The sequence below is a fragment of the Plectropomus leopardus genome, chromosome 6 (genome assembly GCF_008729295.1).
Source record: "Plectropomus leopardus isolate mb chromosome 6, YSFRI_Pleo_2.0, whole genome shotgun sequence".
Taxonomy (NCBI): domain Eukaryota; kingdom Metazoa; phylum Chordata; class Actinopteri; order Perciformes; family Serranidae; genus Plectropomus; species Plectropomus leopardus.
In genome coordinates this window covers 22,915,993-22,936,717 of record NC_056468.1, presented here as the reverse complement: position 1 = coordinate 22,936,717, position 20,725 = coordinate 22,915,993, and the positions used below count along the sequence as shown (strand labels likewise).

The following is a 20,725-nucleotide window of genomic DNA, read 5'->3' as shown; positions in this document are numbered from 1 at the left end:
CAGGTGGAGGAGGGTTTGGATTCAGCTTGAACTATGTGATGACTTAAAATCACATTAATCACCAGTAAAGCCAGCTGACACTCAGCACATACAGGTGAGGGCTGGCAGGATGAGGAGAGGGGAAGTGGATGACAAGATATTAAATGAAAAGAGCCGGGAAATTAAATTGAGGATCAGAGGAGGGGAACATGATCAGAGAGGTGGAAAAGTGACTGAAGGATGAGCAGGACAAGAGACAGCTGCAGGAGATCAAATGCAGAAAAGGGACGAGGGATAATAGAATAAAGGGCTTGGACAACATGTAATGATTTATATAGCACCCTAACTTCTTACACAGACCTCTTAAAAAAAGCAACCATGCTCTGAGGTTCAGTTATATGATGAGCAAAGGTGCCATGGCATTGTTGCGAAGTTCAGAAGCCCTGTTAGTCCGAAAAATGTCCCATTGGACTTGAGGCCCATTTCTCTGACTGCCCCCTATCCCCAAAACAAACTGCTTGGAAGTCCCATTTCTCCAAAAAAACACTATTCCTTCCTTTCATTTTACCAGCAGCATTTAAGCCACAGATTCTGGGTGTCCCTTTGTGGTGTTTGTAAGCGGCGTTGGTCAGCGGTGTGGGTCAGCTGTGTTTGAGCCATGACTCTTATTGAACCTTTGAGGCGCGTGTCAGTAGATTTGTGCCACCCAAAACGGGCCTTTTGCCAACCCTTGGTGGCGTTTCCCAGTGGTGTTTGAGTCACCAATTCAGGGTGTTTTTACCGACCATTTGTGGCATTTCTCAGCAGCTTTTAGCCACCCAAAATGAGTGTTCTTATCAACCCTTGAAGGCGTTTCCCCACAGTGTTTGAGCCACTGATCCAATGTGTTTTTACCAATCGTACATGGCATTTCTCAGCGGCATTTAAGTCTTTGTGGTGTCTGTCAGTAGCATTTGCGCTTCTGTTTCAAGGTCTTTTACTGACCCTCTGTGCCATTTCTCATCAGCATTTGAGCCACAGATTCTGGGTGTTTTTACTGAACCTTTGCACCGTTTCTCAGTGGTGTTGAGCCACCAATCCCAGATATTTTTCATCGGTCTGTACCTGTTTTCCCAGTGACCTTTGTGTCATCAAACTTTGGGTGTGTCAAAACACATTTTTTTCCATATCATAACCAAGTGTTGTGCCTAAACCTAACCACACCTTCACCAGAGTCTTCTGTGGTTTTCTTGATTAACAGAAACATACAATTTGAACTTTTATTCTGGTGATTGGTTTGTCTAACCACAGGGACTGTGAAGTTTTGGAGCAACAGGACTTCAGAATAATAGACAGTCCCCTTCCCTAAACAGCCACTCGTCTAGTTCTTAACACTTTTATAATCCCTTCAGGATTTGAGAGAACCATTAAAGACAGATACCACTTATCTGCAACAACAATAACAAGTCAGCAAGCTTTTCTTTTAATATTTCAGCTCTCTCCACTAATTTTTCACTTAAAAGAACCTTTTACTGCACCCTACACAGCAGAGGCGATTGTTATGAGAAACCTCATAATAGCAGTCATCTTATCACTGATTTGACAGGCGCAGTGCAAACAATGTTAATTGTTTTTGAGCTGCTGATTATCTGCCTGCTTATTTATTTATGAGACAGTGGAGCAATCTACTGCATATTTGAAACATGTAATTAGATTAGCTGGCAGCGCCATACAATGAGGACATAACTCTGGCACTTGGGGAAATCATATGCTGAAACTCAATGGGGCAAATATGTTTTATTTATCTGTCTTTTTGTACGTTTGGGTTTTTTCTGCCTGTTCCGTTGTCTATGGGGAGCATGCACTTAAGGGCATCATTTGCACAAATATAGGTAGGCAGGCTCGATATTTATTTATTCTGCTACACCTTGTGTAAAGAAACATTACCACCTGCTCACCGTTCTCATTTCACAGCCTGTTGACTGCGTTTAAAGTGCGATTAATCTTGCATAAGTTGTTTGGCAGCATGCTCAGTGTGGATGTGGGGTTGATGTATGAAGAGCGGTGTTTGAACTCTGCCTGGGAAGTTTGACATGGAGGATTCATGGAGTCATGAATCATCTGTCCTGTTCGTGTCCCAGATTATCTAGATTCAACTCACGCATGACACATATAGTATCTTTTGTTCTCACTTTCCAATTCCAAAACAATCCAGACACTAATGCTTCATCTTCACAGCAGCTTTATTGTGTGTAGATAGAAAACATCACAAGTGGGCTCCATTTTATCTCTCTATATCACAGCAGTGACCCTGACCCTCTGCACAGAGGAGAAATACGCAGAAAATGTGTTGTGGGATTTAAGAAACTCCAGCCAGTCAGCCACCTATCACTGTTATCTAGCTTTTCTGCATCTGCTGTAAAACTTTCCCCCCTCCCTGTTGGTTTGGACCACCTCCAGGGGATTTTATCTAATTTTTTCATGCACAGACCAGTGCATCACAGAGCCATGGCTTCGGCAGAGGGAGACTCTAGGTCTTGTCCCTGCCAGACATTTTTTCCTCTGCCTCAGGCTACTAAAAGGCAGCTCTTTGAGACAAATAACTTCATCTCCCTCACCTTCAAGATGACACTTCAGTGAACCATTGTTGCTTCCTTATCATCTGTTCGCCTAGTTTTCCAGCACTTAATCTTTTCTCATGTCTTATTTTTGTCATTTCCTGCTGAGATAAATAGAAAACAAGAGGAACTGCGCTACTATTGTGTCCTCTGTTTTTTTTGCCTTTACAAACAACCATATACTGCAATCATGCTGTGCAATTGGACACTTTGTGCAACCTAAAAATTAAATTTATTTGCTGTATTTTTGCTGTCACATAAGAAAAACATTTTTTTAAATCTTACAGCCCAAGGTATTATGCAAAAATGAATAAAAGTGTTAGACAGCGTTCTTGAGATTGGAAAAATGTGAAAAAATCTCCTGGCTTAATGTATGCAATGAATGTCTAAGAATAGAAAAGCAATTTGCATATAACAGTAGCAGCAGGCACCTAGCTGAGACATAGAGGTGCTTGATATCCAACATAATGGATGGTAAATAACACAAAAAATGTTTAAATCTGCCACATGTGGTGCAGCTGCACACACATGCTGTTTTTCACACAGTAAATGTGTGATGAAACCGAGGTTTTCTGATGATTGGTGGTGAATCAAGACCTTTAGAGAACCACCAAGGGTCTAAACAATTTACTGTTACTTTCAGTGAAAAGCCTCTGTTTTCTATAGTGTGCAATAAAGAATCATCGGCATATCCCCCCACTCTGTCATTGTCTGCCTGCTTTTCCCTCTCTAGTACTGTTAATCCACAGAAATCCTGTTACCTATAGGCGTAAAAAAAGAGGACTTATTATGCTAATTTTCAGGCTCATACGTGTATTTGGGGTTTCTACAAGAACTAATTTAAATTCTTTAAGGGTTAAAAAAATACTCTATTTTCCTTTTTCCATCTTTGCTGGAGCACCTGTCTTCACCCTTTGTCTCCAATACTCTGTTTTAGCACCTGTCTCTTTAAGTTCCCCTTTTAAAATAGCCCAGTCCTCTATGATTGGTCAGCATTTCCGGGTCTCTGCAATTCTGCGCCTCTGTGCCATCATTACAGCCGGCAGATATTTGTACCTTAGAGAATGAGCTATTGGTACCTGAAAGAATGAACTGCTCCACATTTAATTACAAGTATACAGGTAGAAGGACAATCTGATAAATATTTGCACCTGACAGAATGACCTACTCTACATTTTAGACACATTTAAACACGTAGTACTATCTGAAAATAATTGTACCTGTCAGAATTACTTACCCAGTCTGTCTTTATTCCTTTCCTGGCCCTGATAAATCTTCTGTGAATCTGAGAACACTGTGTACTTTAGGGGATGAACTGAGTTAATTTTTATTACAGGATACAGTGTTTTACAGCTAAGTAGGCCATTAGATTAAGCAGTAAAAACACACCTGGGTTGTAAATAGCAGTAACTCCCACCAAAGAGGGACAGGTGAAGCTGTGTTGTTGAGGCAACCCTTGAACTAAGTCAGCATGTGCCAAGCGTGAGAGACGTTCAGATTGTAGAGTAACATGAGCCATGGATATCAAATTTGCCTAAATGAATCAGGTTGCAGTCAGTTTGCGCGCTCTGCAGAGCCAATGCTATTCGGGCAGATGAGGGCAGATTGTAGATAAAACCTCCTTCCCGCTCCTTTGTTTCAAATGTAGTATAGGCTTCCAGAAAGCCAAGCACTGCCTATGTACCGGCAGATAAATGGAAAGACTAAATTGTTTTTTTTCAACCAGGTGATTTACGGCATCTCCTCCAATAGCAATCTATCTTTTTCATCTCCTGTCTCTCTCTCGCTTTTCCCTTTGTCAGTATTAACTTCTATTCCAGTCACTTCTCACATTGCTCCCGGGCTTTACCTAGAATCCATTTAAGATTCATTCTCTGATAAAAATCAATTGCTAAATTCAGAGTACAGAGATGGATGATGGCACTGACGATTGAGGGTTGCACAATCTGAGTATAGTCTCGGTTGACCCCTGGCTTGGAGCGATGATGGTGCATTGCCGTATTTTAATCGAACCCTTGAAGCATTTCATGATCACAGCCGTTTTGTTAAGTAGCTTATAGCAAAACCACTCTGCTGACTTCCTGTGACCTGATCCAACATCAATACACCTGCATTTTGGAGCATGTTACCAACATTCATCCTTATTCAGCCTCTCTACTCTTGGAATGTAAAATGATATAACATACAGTGATATAGAGTCATCACACACTGAGACTGGGATATTTTTCTATGAGAGGAAGTAAGGGAATGCTACTCATCCTGCTATTGGTAATGCTCCGGCTCTCAGCAGATAGCGAGTTCAAGGCAGAAAGATAAAGAAATATGCATTAAGGAAGAGAGCTCTTCCAGACGGTGACACACACTGCATACTGATGACTTAACATCATTATCTTTCTATGAAATTATTTCCATAATTATCATAAAACAAAACGACCTGGGTGGGCCAAGGTCTTGTCCAGATGCTGTTTTTAATGTGTACTTGTAAAAAATTGAAAGGCCAAGCAACATCCAACCGTCTTAATCTCTCAAAAGGTCAACAGAAAAAAAGGTGCTAATGAAAAATTCAGTTTATGGAAAATGGATAATTTGCTGAATGAATGGTCAATCTCAGTGATGCTCAAATAACGTCCTGCGGGGAAAATCTGGCCCCCAAATATAGTGCCAGGTGGCCCCCCAACATTTTTCTGATTCACAATAAAAATAAAGTGATTAACACAGGAAATTGTTTTTTTACTTTACGTACACAAAAGGTACCAGAGTACATAGAGCAGCATCAAAATAAAGCTTATTTATTTAAAAAAAGTGCCAGTAGAGGATCCCCCACACTTCTGGACAAAGGTCCTAGCTAGGCTAATGTCCTCAAATCCTAGAAACGTCCGAAAATCTTAGAAATGTCCTAAAATCCTTGAAACTTGTTGAAAGCCTAAACATCCTAAACTCCCAAAAAAGTTCTAAAATCCAACAAATGTCCTAAAATCCAACAAATATTCTAAAATCCAACAAATTTCCTAACATCCTAGAAATACCCTTAAATCTGAGAAATATCCTAAAATCCTAGAAGTGTGCTAAAATGCAATGTGCTAAACATCTCAAACTCCTAGAAACACCCTGAAAGTTGAGAAATGTCCTTAAGTCCTAGAAATGGCTTAAATCTTAGAAATGTCTTAAAATCCTAGAAATGTCATAAAATGCTGTTAATATCCCAAAGTTTGAGTAACACTCAATTGTTGGAACTCTATAAAAATCCTAGAAATGTCCTAAAATCCGAGAAACATCTCAAAATTCTAGAAGCATCCTAAAATTCTAGAAGCATCCTAAAATTTGAGAAAAGTCCTTAAATCTTAGAAATGTTCCTAAATCACAGGAACATCTTTAAGTCCTAAAAATCTCCTAAAGTCCTATAAATGTTCTAAAACACTAGAAACATCCATAAGTCTCTGAAATGTCTTGAAATCCTAGAATGGTCTTAAAATCCTAGAAATGTCCAAAAATCATAGAAACGTGCATGGAGTGGCTGCAAAAGGCCCCTGGCCTCTTGTCATTTAGCAATAGTGGACAAGGGAGGGAGTAACTTCAAACTCCATTAATAGTATGTGACACAGTTTGAACTGCAGTGATGGCGCTTAAAGATGGAAAATGATGCTAAGTAGAAATGCTTGATGTTTGATTTGCAGCATGACCCTTAAAATCACAATTTAATCACAAATTTAGAGGAAAGGACTAAAAGAGGACTGGGTTTGGATTAATAGAATTTAAAGGAATGTAATAAAATGAAAGTGAATGTGGCTGCCTCTGAGTCCAGAATAAATGGGATCTGCATGTGGGAAAAATACCTGAATGGAGCCAACGCTGAACAACCTGCATACCTCAGAAGCCTCACATCAAGAGTCATCATTAAAAGCTACAACCCACAGCAGAAAAGGTGGTGAATTATTTTTTTGTCAAATATATTCCAACTCACATACATTTTTAACCATTTCCATAAGAAAAGCACAAATCAAAGCAGAGTGTACGTGATGTTTTTCTCAAGTTTTGTGCATTGGCTTGCATTCAAAACTGCAAAATACCTGTTTTGTAATGGGCACAGAGATTTCAGCTATACATATTGATGTGTTGTCATGATCAAAGTATCCTCAGGCAGTTGAAACAAACTTTCTACCTCTTTGTCCTCATAGGAACTGTTTTCTATCAGATTTTCTCGCAGGGCCTTGAAAACACACGTAAACTCAGAGCTCAAGTCAGAGTAGGACTCATTTTGCATTGATTTATTTACTCTCTATGCCACCAAAACCACATTAAATGCCTGCTGAAACCATATCTTTCTGAGGTGAATGAAGTGCTTCTTAACCTTGACACAAAAGGAGGCTATCACTATGTCTCGAGGTTGATTCATAGATCTGAAGTTTTGCTTTGTCTATTTCAAAAAAACGAATTTAAATTTTTGAAGAATATAGGTAGGCTGTTTGAACCTGCTTTGACATCATTCATTGACTATATAACTAACTTTTTATCCACATTTGGGTAGCATGTTTGCTTAACATTCCCCCATGGATGTATTATGAGATCTGGACACTGGACCCCAAGATGGCACCTATTCAGTTCGATGAGAATTACTCACCTGGTGCATACACCAAAAAGGTTTCTAGCTTTGGGGTTTACTGCCGGAGTATGTGGCCCACTGAATATGCGCATTAGTGTCTTTCCTGCTGGCTTCTCCTGCAAGTTTCCTCTCTGCCCACAGAATTTACATTGTGATCACGCCTTATATTTAAATTATTATTTAGTTTATTATTATAAAATTGCTTTTCTCAGCATAAGGAAAGTTTTACAAATGTAAAACCTCCATTGGTCAAAAATTCATACCAGATATGGTCATAATTGACCTTGTTTGCAGTTTGAGGTATCCTGTCAACAGTTTTACAGACGTCTCTTTTATAATGGTGAAAATGGTTTTGGAGCCACAGGGGATTTTTTTCACTGCAATACAGTGAAAATTGATCAGCTGTCCAATCCAACATTGCAACTGTAACGAGGCACAACCGGCCTGTCAAGATTTGGATTTCTCTGGGTGCAGAATGGTCTTTTTTCCATCACTGCTCCAATTGCCAAAATACAACAGTTTAACTTTAACACAAGGATCAGTTAGTGTGTTTATCTGCTCTAGTAAGCTGCAAACATTAGCATGCAATGTTAATTGGCTTCCTATCTGGAGCAGTGACCAATTGTTACTCACATGTATGACTTATGATTATGATTTTATTAGGATCCCCATTAGTTGATGCATTACATCTGCCACTTTTCCTGGGTCCACACAAAACATTAAAGACAAGACAACACATTAGACATTGACAGACAAAAAAAATAGAACTAAAGTACAAAGTACATAAAGTACATAAAAATACACTAAATTCATTAAGATTGAATGTTCAGAAAGTGAAATCTTAACAACATATTCCTTTACATTCCTTTAACTTTTTTAAGTTAAAACACATATTTTGTTTTACAGTGTGAGTTCATAAGTAAATATTCTGCACTCTGGCACAATCTGGACCTGCTCCACACTCTCGGAGAGGTGCTCTCGGCACTCTGCAGCTGAGTGTCAATCACAATGAAAGCATTACTTAACCTTTTGTTAATTCAGATAGAAACAGGGAGCCTGGCGGGTCCAGGCCAGGCTTTTGACACAGACTTTGTGGTGGTTTTGCATTGTTTTAGTGATCAGGAATTTTTGTTTGTTTTTTGTCTCTTTTAGGTCATTTTGTGTCTTATTGAGGTAACTTTGTATCTTTTTGAGGTGTCATGGTGTTTGTGGGGTATTTTTGTTGTTTTTTGTATCTTTGTAGTTATTTTGCGCCTCCTTAACGTTGTTTTGTGTCTCTTTGTAGTCATTTTTTATCTTTTTAGGGTCATTTCTGGTCAGTGTGCGTTAATTTGAGTGGCTTTGTAAATTTCGACTTCCATGGTCATAGATGGTGCCACTCAAACCATTGCAGTATTTTGTGGGGCTATATTAGAATAAGGCCCTGTTCAGGGCTGCAACATTCGCTGTTTGGACCCCGTCTTGGGTACAATATCAGATGCTAATGTCAGAGGCTCCCTCCTGCTCTTGGATTTGGAAAGGTTTGCCCTCCAGTAACTCCAGCTGGAGTTAGACCTTATGCCAGTAGCTAGCTAGTAGCTTCAGCTGATAGTCTTCCAGTGAAAGTTGTCATTTTAACCAGCAAAACTGATTGTCATGGCTGTCTTCAATGTGAAGCTGCTTTTTTCAAACGTATTTTATTGCAATTATTTTGAATAACTACATGCCATACAAGAAGGGTGGATAAGTGTCTAGTCAGTTATGGTCAGTTATTTTAATAACTACTGTAAAAAATAATTGTTAATATTATTAACCTTCACGTCTTCCCACAAAATAAAAGCACATTTAGAAAATTCACAACATGTTAGTTGGGCTGTCTGCTTATTTCATAAAATATGACCTGCAGCCTGCCTTGCCCAAACCTTTGGACCAAACCACCAATGGGTTGGCACATGAAGTACACAGAGAGCACAGAAGAGTCACAGCAGACCAATTAACCTTTTACTGATCCCACTTATCATAAAGGGCCACTTCAGGCATTAGGAGAGACAGCACAAGTGAGTAAAAATGATGGATTGTGTGTATAATATACTGAAGAAACACACACACACACACACACACACACACACACACACACAGACAGAGTTTGATGTCTTAACCTTTGGAATCTCTGCAGTCTCTTGTCATACCTCTCACCCATGGTCTTTGACGTGACTGAAATAATTTGCCTTTTATTCATATTTTCTTCAGGGAATCTGTTTAGTATTTACATATTATTTAATACATTTTACTTTCCATATTGAAATCTTTGTTTTGTGACTGAAGGGGAAGACATTTGCTACTCAATCTGAATATTCTGGTCTTCTTACTTTTTCTGAAAAATGTATGGACATAAAATCAACTGAAATACAAAAGACAGCAATAATGAATTTAAGTGCATAAATCATCCATAGAGTTATTTAATAGGGTTTAAGTGTAGTGCATCCCATACATTGCAAACAAACATAACAGCAGTACACTGAATTACTGTAAGAGTAACAAAAAGAGCAAAGGTTGTTAAGTTGTCTGTGAATGTACTGTCGAAAGAGGTCGCGGTTAATACTGGCATAACTTACTGGCTCATTACAGCTGTCATCCATCTACTTTACCTTCAGCCTGATGAAAAGTGAGGGTTAATCGTGTTGGCTCCCTCGTTCTCCTCTGTAAGCCAGCGTCTGTAGCAATGAGTCTAATACAGGTAATTATGTAGGAATGAAAGGCTCGATGGCTTCCTGGATGAAGATTGGCATCTTGATGGATGCAGGTTTGGGAGGGTGGAGGTGTTGGCTGCACGACGCAGGGCGAGGCAGAGCAGTCATGACAAAGAGGGAAAGGGGGGACAAACACACAAACACACTAGTCAGTCCTCTGAGAGGTTCCTCTGGTCTAATAGAGATGTATAATGCTGTAAGGGGCAGCACATAGTGCTAACTGCCAGGATAATTCATTGGTTTGCACTTGGAGGGCGAATAGGTGTTTTTATCCAGCAGGCTGCCCCAGGCCATGCATGCACCATTGATCACCTCTGCTTGGCACAGCAAATCAATCTGTATAAAAATCTGCAGCATACAAAACAGAGCAAAATAAGGAAAAATAGGAAATTAATTTCAGCTGGCTAGTGTAATGAGATTACTATAAGTAAGGCTAAAGTATTGACTAGGCAAAGATGAGCTTCTGCCCCAAGGCCTCAGACACCAAGAGCAGCCTAAAAAGCTCTTAGTCCACTGCATGGTTTTATTTCATTTGATTACATAATTAAATTACATTATTTTTTACCATTGAATTTATAAAACCAGATAATGACAGTCCTACATTAGCTAATTACAACAAGAACTTTTTTGTTTCAGTTTGTCTGTTTGTCAGCAAGATTATGGAAAAACTTGTGGTCCTAGTTTAATTAAATTTGGTGGAAGGGTGTTGCATGGGCCAAAAAAGAACCCATTACATTTGGAGGCGATTAGAACTTACAGGGCAAATATACATTTAAATGTCCCCTAAAGTGTCTGACTGCACTGAATTTTACATGTGTAAAGTCTGACACTGGAGAGGTGATTTCATGTTCTTCTACTGAAGACACTTTACTTCCTTAAAATTTGAGATTGAAAATCACAGGCTGCTAGATTAGGTACATCACTAATACAAAAGCCAGTTGCTGTTTAATACAGAAAACACAAATCGTCGGAGGAATAGACTTTAACACAACACTGGCAAAGAAACCTGAAACCTACAGCACAGAGGGGACTTGACAGTACAAACAGTTTTTTGTCAGCTACTGCCAGTTAGTCTAAGATTCAGATTCAGACTTTCATCTTCATTCATCCCAGAAGGGCAATTCAGTTTTACAAGTAACCCAGACCAAACACAAACTTACAGACAGATAAAAAGCAGCAATAGCAATAGTAGTGGCAGTAGTATGTCAGAGCAGTCAATACATGGGCAAAAGATGTGCACTGGCAGCGTGTTTGGTCCCATGCATAATGACTCACACGAGGACCAGGCAGAATAAATAAAAAATTCCCATACTTCAATAATATAAGTTAGTAATATTAATAAAACATTCTAATGCATTGCACATTACTTAGATACATTCATAAGATGTATGTTTGGGCTTGCCAGCCATGTGAAGAAAAACAGACACAATAATCCAACCAATTATGTGGTTACAAAATTAAACATTTGAAAAGTATACCGTCAATATTTAGCAGCCTGATAGCAGAGGGAATAAAGGATTTACAGTAGCGATTTGTTTTTCCTAAGGGGCGCTTTATAGCGCCGACCTAAGGGGATGGGAGGGTGGGCTTTATGCTTCTGTGATGATGCTGCCACTACGGTGTTTTCAGTGGCAACCGTCGTATATGCATCACTGTAAGAGCACCGCACTCCTACGAATGCCATGCCCGATTGTGCAATGCAGAGCGGCATCAATTAGCCAGTCAGTGGGATGATGCATGTGAAGGAAGTGAAGTGAAGACATTAAAACTAGCAGAATGAAATGAATTGGAATTGGAAAAACTCTGTCCATGTTGCGCAATATAGTAAATGGCTTAGCAAATCGTCTACCGTCTGCAAAGCTTCCACTTTTTCTGTGCTTGTTGTTGTTAGCTACTTTTGGCTCTGCCTTCTCAAATTATGTCGGCAGTGACGGTTGCAACCTTGGAAATTAACATATCTTTTCATATATTTTCATACGTAAAGGGAATATGAATGAGTTTTCATAGCATTGTTTGCAGTGGGCTTATTTTGAACTTTGAGGCAACAGAGTACACACATTGCATGCATCACTGTAGGTGGGATGTCAAAAAGGGCCCAATAGCAATTTTCTTTCCCTGTGACCCCTAACAGGTTAATCTTTAAGAAAAGCAGGGGTTTTGACTGTATATCTGTATCTAAGATTCAGTGTTGTGTGTGCAACGGGGAGGTCCCAGCTGTATTCATTGAAAAGGCATACAGTATAATGTCGGGGTGTCACCTATAAAAGAGCTACGTGGAATGTAAATGTTACCAGTTGACCCTTACTTAATGGGGAAGCCTTGCAATTCATGCAGAACAAATGAAAACTCCTCATGGTTTGCAACAAGATTAATGGCACAGAATCAGCCTCAATTTATCATGCTGTCTCACCAGCTCACTCCCTATGTGTATGTGTTTGTGTATACAAGTGGGTCCTGAATCAAAGATAGCCCTGGAACCACTCAATACGCAAATAACAGATTACCTCTGTGCTTTCCCCAAGGACAGTGTGCCAAAGACACAACACAGAATTGACTGTCTTCCATCCACTTCTGTCCAGCACAGTCTTGGGTTTATTTTGTGCTCAGAGGAAAAGATGCCTCTTGTGCTGGAGGCCAATACAAAGAAAGCAAAATGGCAATTTGCATATTAAAGCTAGTAATTTGCATTAAGTAATGTGTTTGCTTTTTGTCAAAATGAGATTGATATCTGCTAATTGATTTCCAGGTGCATAAATTCAGTGAAAATTTTGATCATAATGTAGAAGACCTTGCCTTGAAGCAGTCTCTGCTGCTGTCACTGCAGCAGAATCAACCTTTCTGATAACCACCTAATGGTACATTGACCACCTGATGTGTTTTCTCCAGGTTACTTGCCTCTGTGCAATGACTGTCTCTCCTCTCACACTGGTCTCACTTCAAATTTACACAGTCTCAGCTCTCAGGTGGCTCTTGCTCTTTCTTCTCTTGACCTAGTGTGATTTTCACTTTGAATTTGTTAGTTTTTTTCTAGGACTTTGTGTTTGAAACTTTGTTATAGGAATGGTTTACCCCCAAATCAAAAATGCGTATTTTCCCACCTGTAGTGTTATTTATCAATACAGGTAGTTTTGTTGTGAGATGCAGAGTGTTGGAGATATCAGCTGTATAGGTGTCTGCCTTCTCTTTAATATAAAGGTACTAGATTGGAAATCTCAACAGTAAAGTCTCTTTCTAGAAATCGTGACCTGGTTACCCAAGATAATCCACAGACATTGTTGTGAGCATGTAGGAACTATTTTCTCTCTACAGAACTACACCCACCAATCTTATCACCATGCAGAAGAAAGCTTGCACCTACTGCTAGTTCACCTTGCACCACTGAGATAGCTAAAGTTACAGCTCAGTCAAGGAGCACACCATTAATGTTTACATCTTACACTTTCATGAGCATGATCCACTTGTCAATGAGTAAATGCACGCTTACTTCTGCACGGTAACGTGGTTGACGGGTGTAATTCAGTACATTTGCATGGATGGATTACTGAACGTTTCTACCAAGCTGAGGCCCAGAGGTTAAAAATGTCAGCCCTTCCAGCTTTCACCTGCAAAATGCCACTGAAATTAACACATACTGACCAGAAATGACCCTAAAAAGACAAAAAATGACTACAAAGAGACACAAAACAATGTTAAGGAGACGTAAAATAACTACAAAGACACAAGAAACAGCACATATACCCGACAACACCGTGTTACCTCAAAAAGATACAAAGTCACCTCAATAAGACGCAAAATGACCTAAAAGAGACACAAAATTGCCTCAAAGACACAAAATAACCTCAAAGAGACACAACTCCGTTTAACTTGGAATCAGAGGTCGTAGTTTGGAGTGCTAATAAATGGTATGTTACTTATGGTTTTCACTACTGTTGATGCATCGAGCAACCGTTTTGGATTTTGATGTCAAGGTTGGCAAGGTTCCTTCGCTTTTGGCGCACAATCCTGATGCAAAAATGCACCGTGTGTGTGCATGATACGCCCCTGGAAAGCATCAGTTAAGAAAGTGGTCAGACAGAACTCGTTGCGTTATTACACACCACCGGACGGCCTGACGGCACCTGCCGCTCCAGCCTGATATGTGGACGGGCAGCATCAGACGCAGAAGAATACCTGAAACCTAATAAATAGACACGAAAGTCCCCTGCAAAGCAGCAACATGTGACGACTTGGGATGAGAACGTGTTGGGGTTTCAGGGGGTGGTCCAGTTGAAATTTCTCCACCAGAACAGTCTATTTGGAAGTATGGTGGCATGTTGCCCATCTGGAAAATCACAAACATCCCCAAAGATTAATCCTATTTATTATTCTGCACTGTAGCTTTTACCGCTTGTCGACAATAATATACTCTCAGCTGACATTTTATCGAGCAAAGTGTATCTAATGAACCTGCAACTTCAGAAAAAAATGCACTAGAGATCACAAGAAATGAAATGAAGTCAAGTCAATAATGTTTTCTACAAAAGTTTCTTGATTGACAAATGGCCATGTAAAATTGTTCACTTGACAGTGGCACTAGGTTACAGGTGAGAGTGGTGACTAAAATCGTTAGCAATTATGTGCTGTTCAATATAATGTATCACAGGATATCCTTTAAATTTGAATGGGCTTTTTAACGGGGAGAACCTTCTGACTTTGAGCAGATTGAGGCAAACTTGTGCTAAAACAGACAGCTGGAATTTATGACACATATATGACACATTTCATAGCCACATCAAATAAATAAAATCATTACACTCATTTACCCTTTTTCACTTCTCTTTATCAACCAAACATTGCACACATTGGACCCAGTTAATAACTGCATGCAACAAAACCATCTACTGCCAATTTTACATTTAATTCTTGGCCACTAAGTTCTTTTTTCTCACCGTTGTTGTTGTCCTCCCTTTCATTTTGTATCATCTGCTAACCCTTTAAAACCTGATGAAACTGAGAGAAGATGAGAAGTTTAAGAAGACATGGTCCAAAAATTAGCCAAAAGTTAGTTAAAAGGTACAAAAAAGAAGAAATCCCTGTTAGGAGAATTTCTGTCTGCTGTGATGAATCTCTAAATGCTTTTTTATTCTGATGTGGTCTATCTTTTCCTTGAAACTCACCAGCATTTATTTCCTCCTCATCCAGGTGTCCGATGATTCATCTGACTCCCCAGAGCCGGGGCCAGTCACCTGCATGGAGCCCTTCATGGTGCGGAGGCTGTCTTGTCGGACGGTTCAGTTGCCTCCTTTGGCCTTTCGACAGGCAGAGCAGTACTACTGTGATCGCAAGTCAGAACCAGACACAGTTACCGTACCACCACGGCCCACAACACTGCCACTACGCACCCCACCACTCATCGCCATCACCTCCGCTGACACCAGCAGGTAGGACAATGCGGACGTGTGTCGCTGTGTGTGTGTGTCGCTTCACTACAAAATGTCTTTCTGTGGATTAGGCAATTAGAGCAGAGGGAGAGTAGAGTGGCTCAGTCAATACAGCAGCAGTCTGAAGTGACAGAGGACACATCACTCGCTAAGTGCCTGACACTGTGCTTACAGGCTGAAATGCGTTTTTTAAACATTTACTGGTGGTTATGTGATGTTTTAACTCACCAGCTAGAAGTTGTGTGTTTACATGCTCACAGTCATTTTCCAAAGCATACCTTGCATTTTGAGATTTTATGCTTTTGTCTGTTTTACTTGTGATGTCAGTATATTGGCAGAGATGGAAAATAATATGATGAGTTTATTTTCTTTAGTGTATAATCAACTGAAAATAAGAATTGTTGTGTTTCCGTTACCTTAGAACTATTTTTCTACAATAGTCCAGAACTGACAAACCAAACACTGGCTCTACATAGAGCCATTTGCATTTTGCATTACCCACCGTGGTTAGCAGCCCTTTCGTGATAAGTGGTATTGCAAAAACACAGATTTTTATTTATTTATTTATTTTTTATGTGAAACTGCTTTATTCAGTGTTTTTACCAATTCAGATCACCGAGTCTGTTTGTTTTGGAGAGGAAGAGATTCATGCAAATAATTCAGCTTCTGCTAAAAACCTCCTGTTTTTTTTTTTAAGATAATCTTTTGGGTGTTTTGCTTTTATTTGATAGGATAGTACTAGGGTGAAAGGGGGAAGACAGAAGGGATTACATGGCACAAATGGCCGGGGTTGGAGTTGAACCTGCACCCGTGGCAATGACATGGGGTGCCCGCTCCACCAGGTGAGCTACTGGGTGCCCTCTGGGTCTTAAATTATAAGAGAGATGAATGTGAGCATAAATTAGCAGGAGCTGTCTCTGATCAGCCGATCAGCTGAACAGCGTAAGAGAAACATTGATTTTTTAATGTGAATCTGCTTTATTCAGTGCTCATTCCAGATTAAAATACTGGGTTAATTTGTTTTGGAGAGGAAGAGGCCTATGTGGGTTATCTGGTTCCTGGTAAGAACCTCTTGAATGTCTGGATCGGAAAATAAGTGAGCACATCTTGGTAGGTTCTAGGCTTGTGGGCTGTTTCTGACCAGCCAAACAGCATCAGAGAACAACTGATTTTTTAGCATGAAACTGGTTTATTCAGTATTTTTACAGGTTTTAATCACCTTGCTCATTTGCTTTGAAGAGGAAGTGTTATTTCAACTCCTGTAAAAAAGCTCTTTAACAATAAACACAAAAAACTCTCAACTGGGAGTTCATATTTGGCACATGGGAGACGTTTCAGATCGTTGAAATCGGCAATCCTCAATGCTAGATACCACTACAACGTATGCATTGTTTCTTAAACACACTTAAAACTGATTTGTGATATGCTGTACGTCACAATAAGAAGCCACTGTATCTCAGCTCTGCTGCAGGTCTGCACTGCACTGAGATGCCACAGTACTTTTTATAGCTTTTTTGTATAACACCTTTTGCTGAGTTTTCCCAGTAAAATTTCCTTGTTGCTGAATCTTCCATAAGGAAAACATTTTTTGATGGAGTGAAGGGAGCTGAGCAGTTTCAAGATAGTCAAGAACTGGACAGCTTTGTGCAACGGATGAATTCAGATGTCCGTGTAAAGTCTGACTATGAATTAGATCTAAGGAAAAATGAATTTCATTTTGAAACCTTGGTTCCACTATGTTGTCAGAAATAAAACCCAGAAGACAAGCAATGAGCACACATGGCTCGCATGTGAATGAGGGTTGGCTGGAGCTCAGGTGGTAGTGAAGGTTGTGCATTAATCATAATATTGGTTGTTCAATATGTTTGCATGTGGGGAGAAAAAATGTGTTGACAAATGGATGTAATGTAAAAAAGCTTGTTAATCAACTCTCATTTTGCAGATGTTCAAATGTTTTTAACAGCAAACAAACAAAGTAACAACAAAGACTGCTTTCAAATCAGTGCCAGTGTTCAGCTGCTACAGGATCATAACTTCAAAAAACAAAATGAAAAATGAAAATGACTATAAAGGTGGCTGAATGTTCTTTGTGATGGATTACCTATCCCATGCTACTTTCAAGTCTCTGCAAATTGTGTTTCATACTGTAGTCAAATTAACAGAAACCAATGGCTGCCTGAAAGGGAGGAAATCAATTATGGTATGATTTGGAAAATGGTTGGCACTAATGCAAAGTATGCTTGATGTCAAGGGAAATAATAACATGCAAACCATTGGTATTTAAGTTATCCTTGACTGGCTGAGTACATGCTCTCAAGTGTGACTCATCAAATAAATAGGCCAACAGATTTATGTTTGTCACCACTGTTACTTGCTAATCTTGAAACATGAAATGTAATTCACCGTCTGAAACATGACAAACTAGATAAAAGCAACCTCCCAGAAAACTGCAGTAAAAATCTGTTCCTTTTTGTTTTTGAAAACCCTTTGCTACAAATTATTTTCACATTTGGCACCGTGGCTTTGATTATTAATCTAGTGTTATACAGCACAGTAGTCTTGTACATGTCATTTATTCATCCATTTATTTATATCTGTAATTACCGCTATGCAAGCTTTTGTGTGATGTTTTTGTACAGCATATCATACATGCTGCAGGCCTTAAAGGGGAACACCACCTAAATTAAGACCCTATCTACACATGTACAGATTTTTTTTAAACAGATATTTTCCTCTTTGTTTTGGCCTCTCGCCCACACACACAGATGAAGTTTTAGGTCACTTAAAGAGAGATGTTTTAAAAATGTCTTCTAAAGTGCACATTTTAAAAACTCTACTTTGTAGTCATGTGGACATGTAAAACAGAATTTTGGAAACAACATTGTCATCCCATCATGTCGCACAAAGCCATTGTTGCTTTGTGTAATGAGCTTGAGCCAGAAACAATAGCAAACTACCATTTTGTTTATATTTCGTCAGCGCTGCACTTAAATGTAGTATTACTGAGTTTATAATAGAGGATACCTCAACACAAGCTGCACCAATGATACAAAATGGTATTCACTTCCAGTCTCCTAAGTGGGCATGGTCGTCTCTCCCTCGCATTCCCCCACCTTGTTTGGAAATGTAGTAAACATTTTGTGAGTGGAATAAGTATGATTCAAAACAATCTAACACTATAGTCAGAACAAGCTGAATGTTTGTTTCTCATTTTGCCGCTCATTTTTATTCTCTATCTGAATTTCTGATATCAACCGAAGTTAGTTGTTGCCAAATCTTGTGAGAGTATGTTGCACATACAGACATGTCTTAAACAAAGTTAATTTTCTCCTGATTTGTTTTTCTAAAAAAAAAAAAATCCAGGTCAGAGTCAGAATGTTGTCAGAATGCGAGGGCTTTTGACCAAAGGGTCCAATATTTACTTAAGTGACTATGGGCATAAGGGATCTGTCATAGTATGTACTCATGTTCACTTTTTCTGTTGCAATGAATGGATTCAGGACCACCACTAGTCTCCTAAAGGGACAGGGCAGGGGCAAAACCCACCCAACCCAGTTACAGGAAATGAATTTTAAGTGGGCCGTCTTGATTTATCAATGGTCTCTCGTATTACTGCACCTATTTCCAGATGAACACAACTGTCTGCTGCACCCAGTGTTCCTCGGTCCACCTCAGCGTTCACGGTTTTAGTCTACCTGAAACTGTGTTTTTGGGTCAGACCTTGTCCACCCAGCAGATGGTTGGAAAATGTTGAGAGTGGAGCTGTTGTCGATGAGTGAAAGGAAAACTTTTCAGAGCAACACTTGTATCTTTGGGTGAGCTCAAAGACATTACTACCTTTGTGATGAGAAGAGACTGCGGAAGACAGATAACACTGGCGGGTGCTTTGACAGAAGAGCCAAGAGCCGCCCTGTAGACAATGAATGGGAGACTGATTTTGTGGACCCACAGAATGTTTTTCTTTTTAATACCCAAATGAACCTTATTCTGTTGTAATGTTCTCAGCTCTGAAACAGAACATGTACCCATAGACTCAACATTACCCTGGCTGCTCTCAGGGGGCTTTCATAACAGGAACCCGGGTCTCGATTAAGTACACTTGACCCCAAAGTCCAGTTCTTTTGGTTAGTGTATGCTGATCGATGCCTGAGTCCCCTTGAAAACTCGGTCTCAAGTAGGGTTCGTGTATGTAAGAAAGTTAACGCCAGTACAAGGAGATTTTTATTGGTTATGAAAGAGTCTCAATTTAAAACTAATGCCTCTTTATCAGACAGCAACACAGTGTGCAGCGGATAGACCCAGACTCGACTTTGCTGCTGCCTTCGACATGCAGTCGGAGCTCTGGCATTAGGTGGAGAGCTCCATGCCCGACAGTAGTTCCTCCTCTTCTGCCTCACCTTGCTGCTCTGCAGGTGCCTGCTGATGATGGTCCCTTGCACTGAGGTGTCCGTCTGCGGCACGCTTTTGAAAATGAGCAGCAGCAGGGAAAGGGAGGAGTGGCGATTGTATTCAGTCATTGTACAAATCAGTCATAGCTCAGTGTCATCTATAACACTTTCTACAATTCATTTTCTGTGGAGCAGTAATGACATCACAATTTTGAGTTTTAGCACTCTAGTTTTTGGATTCGGGAGAGAGTGCTTCGTGTTTAATTATAATTTTTTTGACTATTTTATATCATAGGAATAACATGTTGAGGGCGTAGTTTCTCTTTAGAGACCAAGTTTTCGAAGTTATGGCAACTGTTTAGTTTTATGACAGAAAGAGTACAAACAAATGTGTGAGAAATGCTCAACATTACTTAAAGTGTGCACTCACAGTCTCTCATGCTTGGAAAACATGACCATACGACAGCTGAGAAAAGAATCACACCCTTTTCGGAGAATGCTGGAGAATGTATCAGAGTGGTTTCAGATGAAATGAGGTTTGGCAGAGACGATACCGAGTCTCCAACCAGCTTGATTCTCTGAGGGGAGACAGAAACAAACATAACAAACAGCATTTTGGATCAAAGACAGTAGTCCAGTGGGGAAGTCATAATTCAACTTAGCAAATGTTCCAGAAATATACCCTGACAGGTGGAAATAGCATATGAATGCAGTGGTCAGACCTATCTGTCAGTGGAAATCGCCATTGTCCTGGGTTAGTGTTGTCGATGGAAACAGATGGCTGTTCACCTGTCAGTCAAAGAGAAAGTAGTGCTCCTCTTTGATTGTGATGTTATGCTTCAAAAGGCTCTTGATCTCACTTATCCTGCTACCAAACACGGTTCAGTGTTTCATCGTGTGCCAGATGAAATGCATCCACTTTCCCCTACATGTTCTTGTCTTGTCCTCCTGTCTCTCTTTTCTGAGGATGATGGGACCTGTTGTCTCACAGAGTAATAAACAACAGAGAACG

General features: G+C 39.8%; 1 protein-coding gene across 1 annotated transcript in view; it reads left to right on the top strand.

The window, feature by feature from the left end:
- The window catches only part of pde4d (phosphodiesterase 4D, cAMP-specific), a 228,454-nt gene that overhangs the window by 24,004 nt on the left and 183,725 nt on the right, over window positions 1–20,725 (top strand). Inside the window, exon 3 of the mRNA XM_042487565.1 lies at window positions 15,087–15,325. Within this exon, the coding sequence (XP_042343499.1) occupies window positions 15,087–15,325 (239 nt within the window). The remainder of the gene's footprint in view (window positions 1–15,086; window positions 15,326–20,725) is intronic.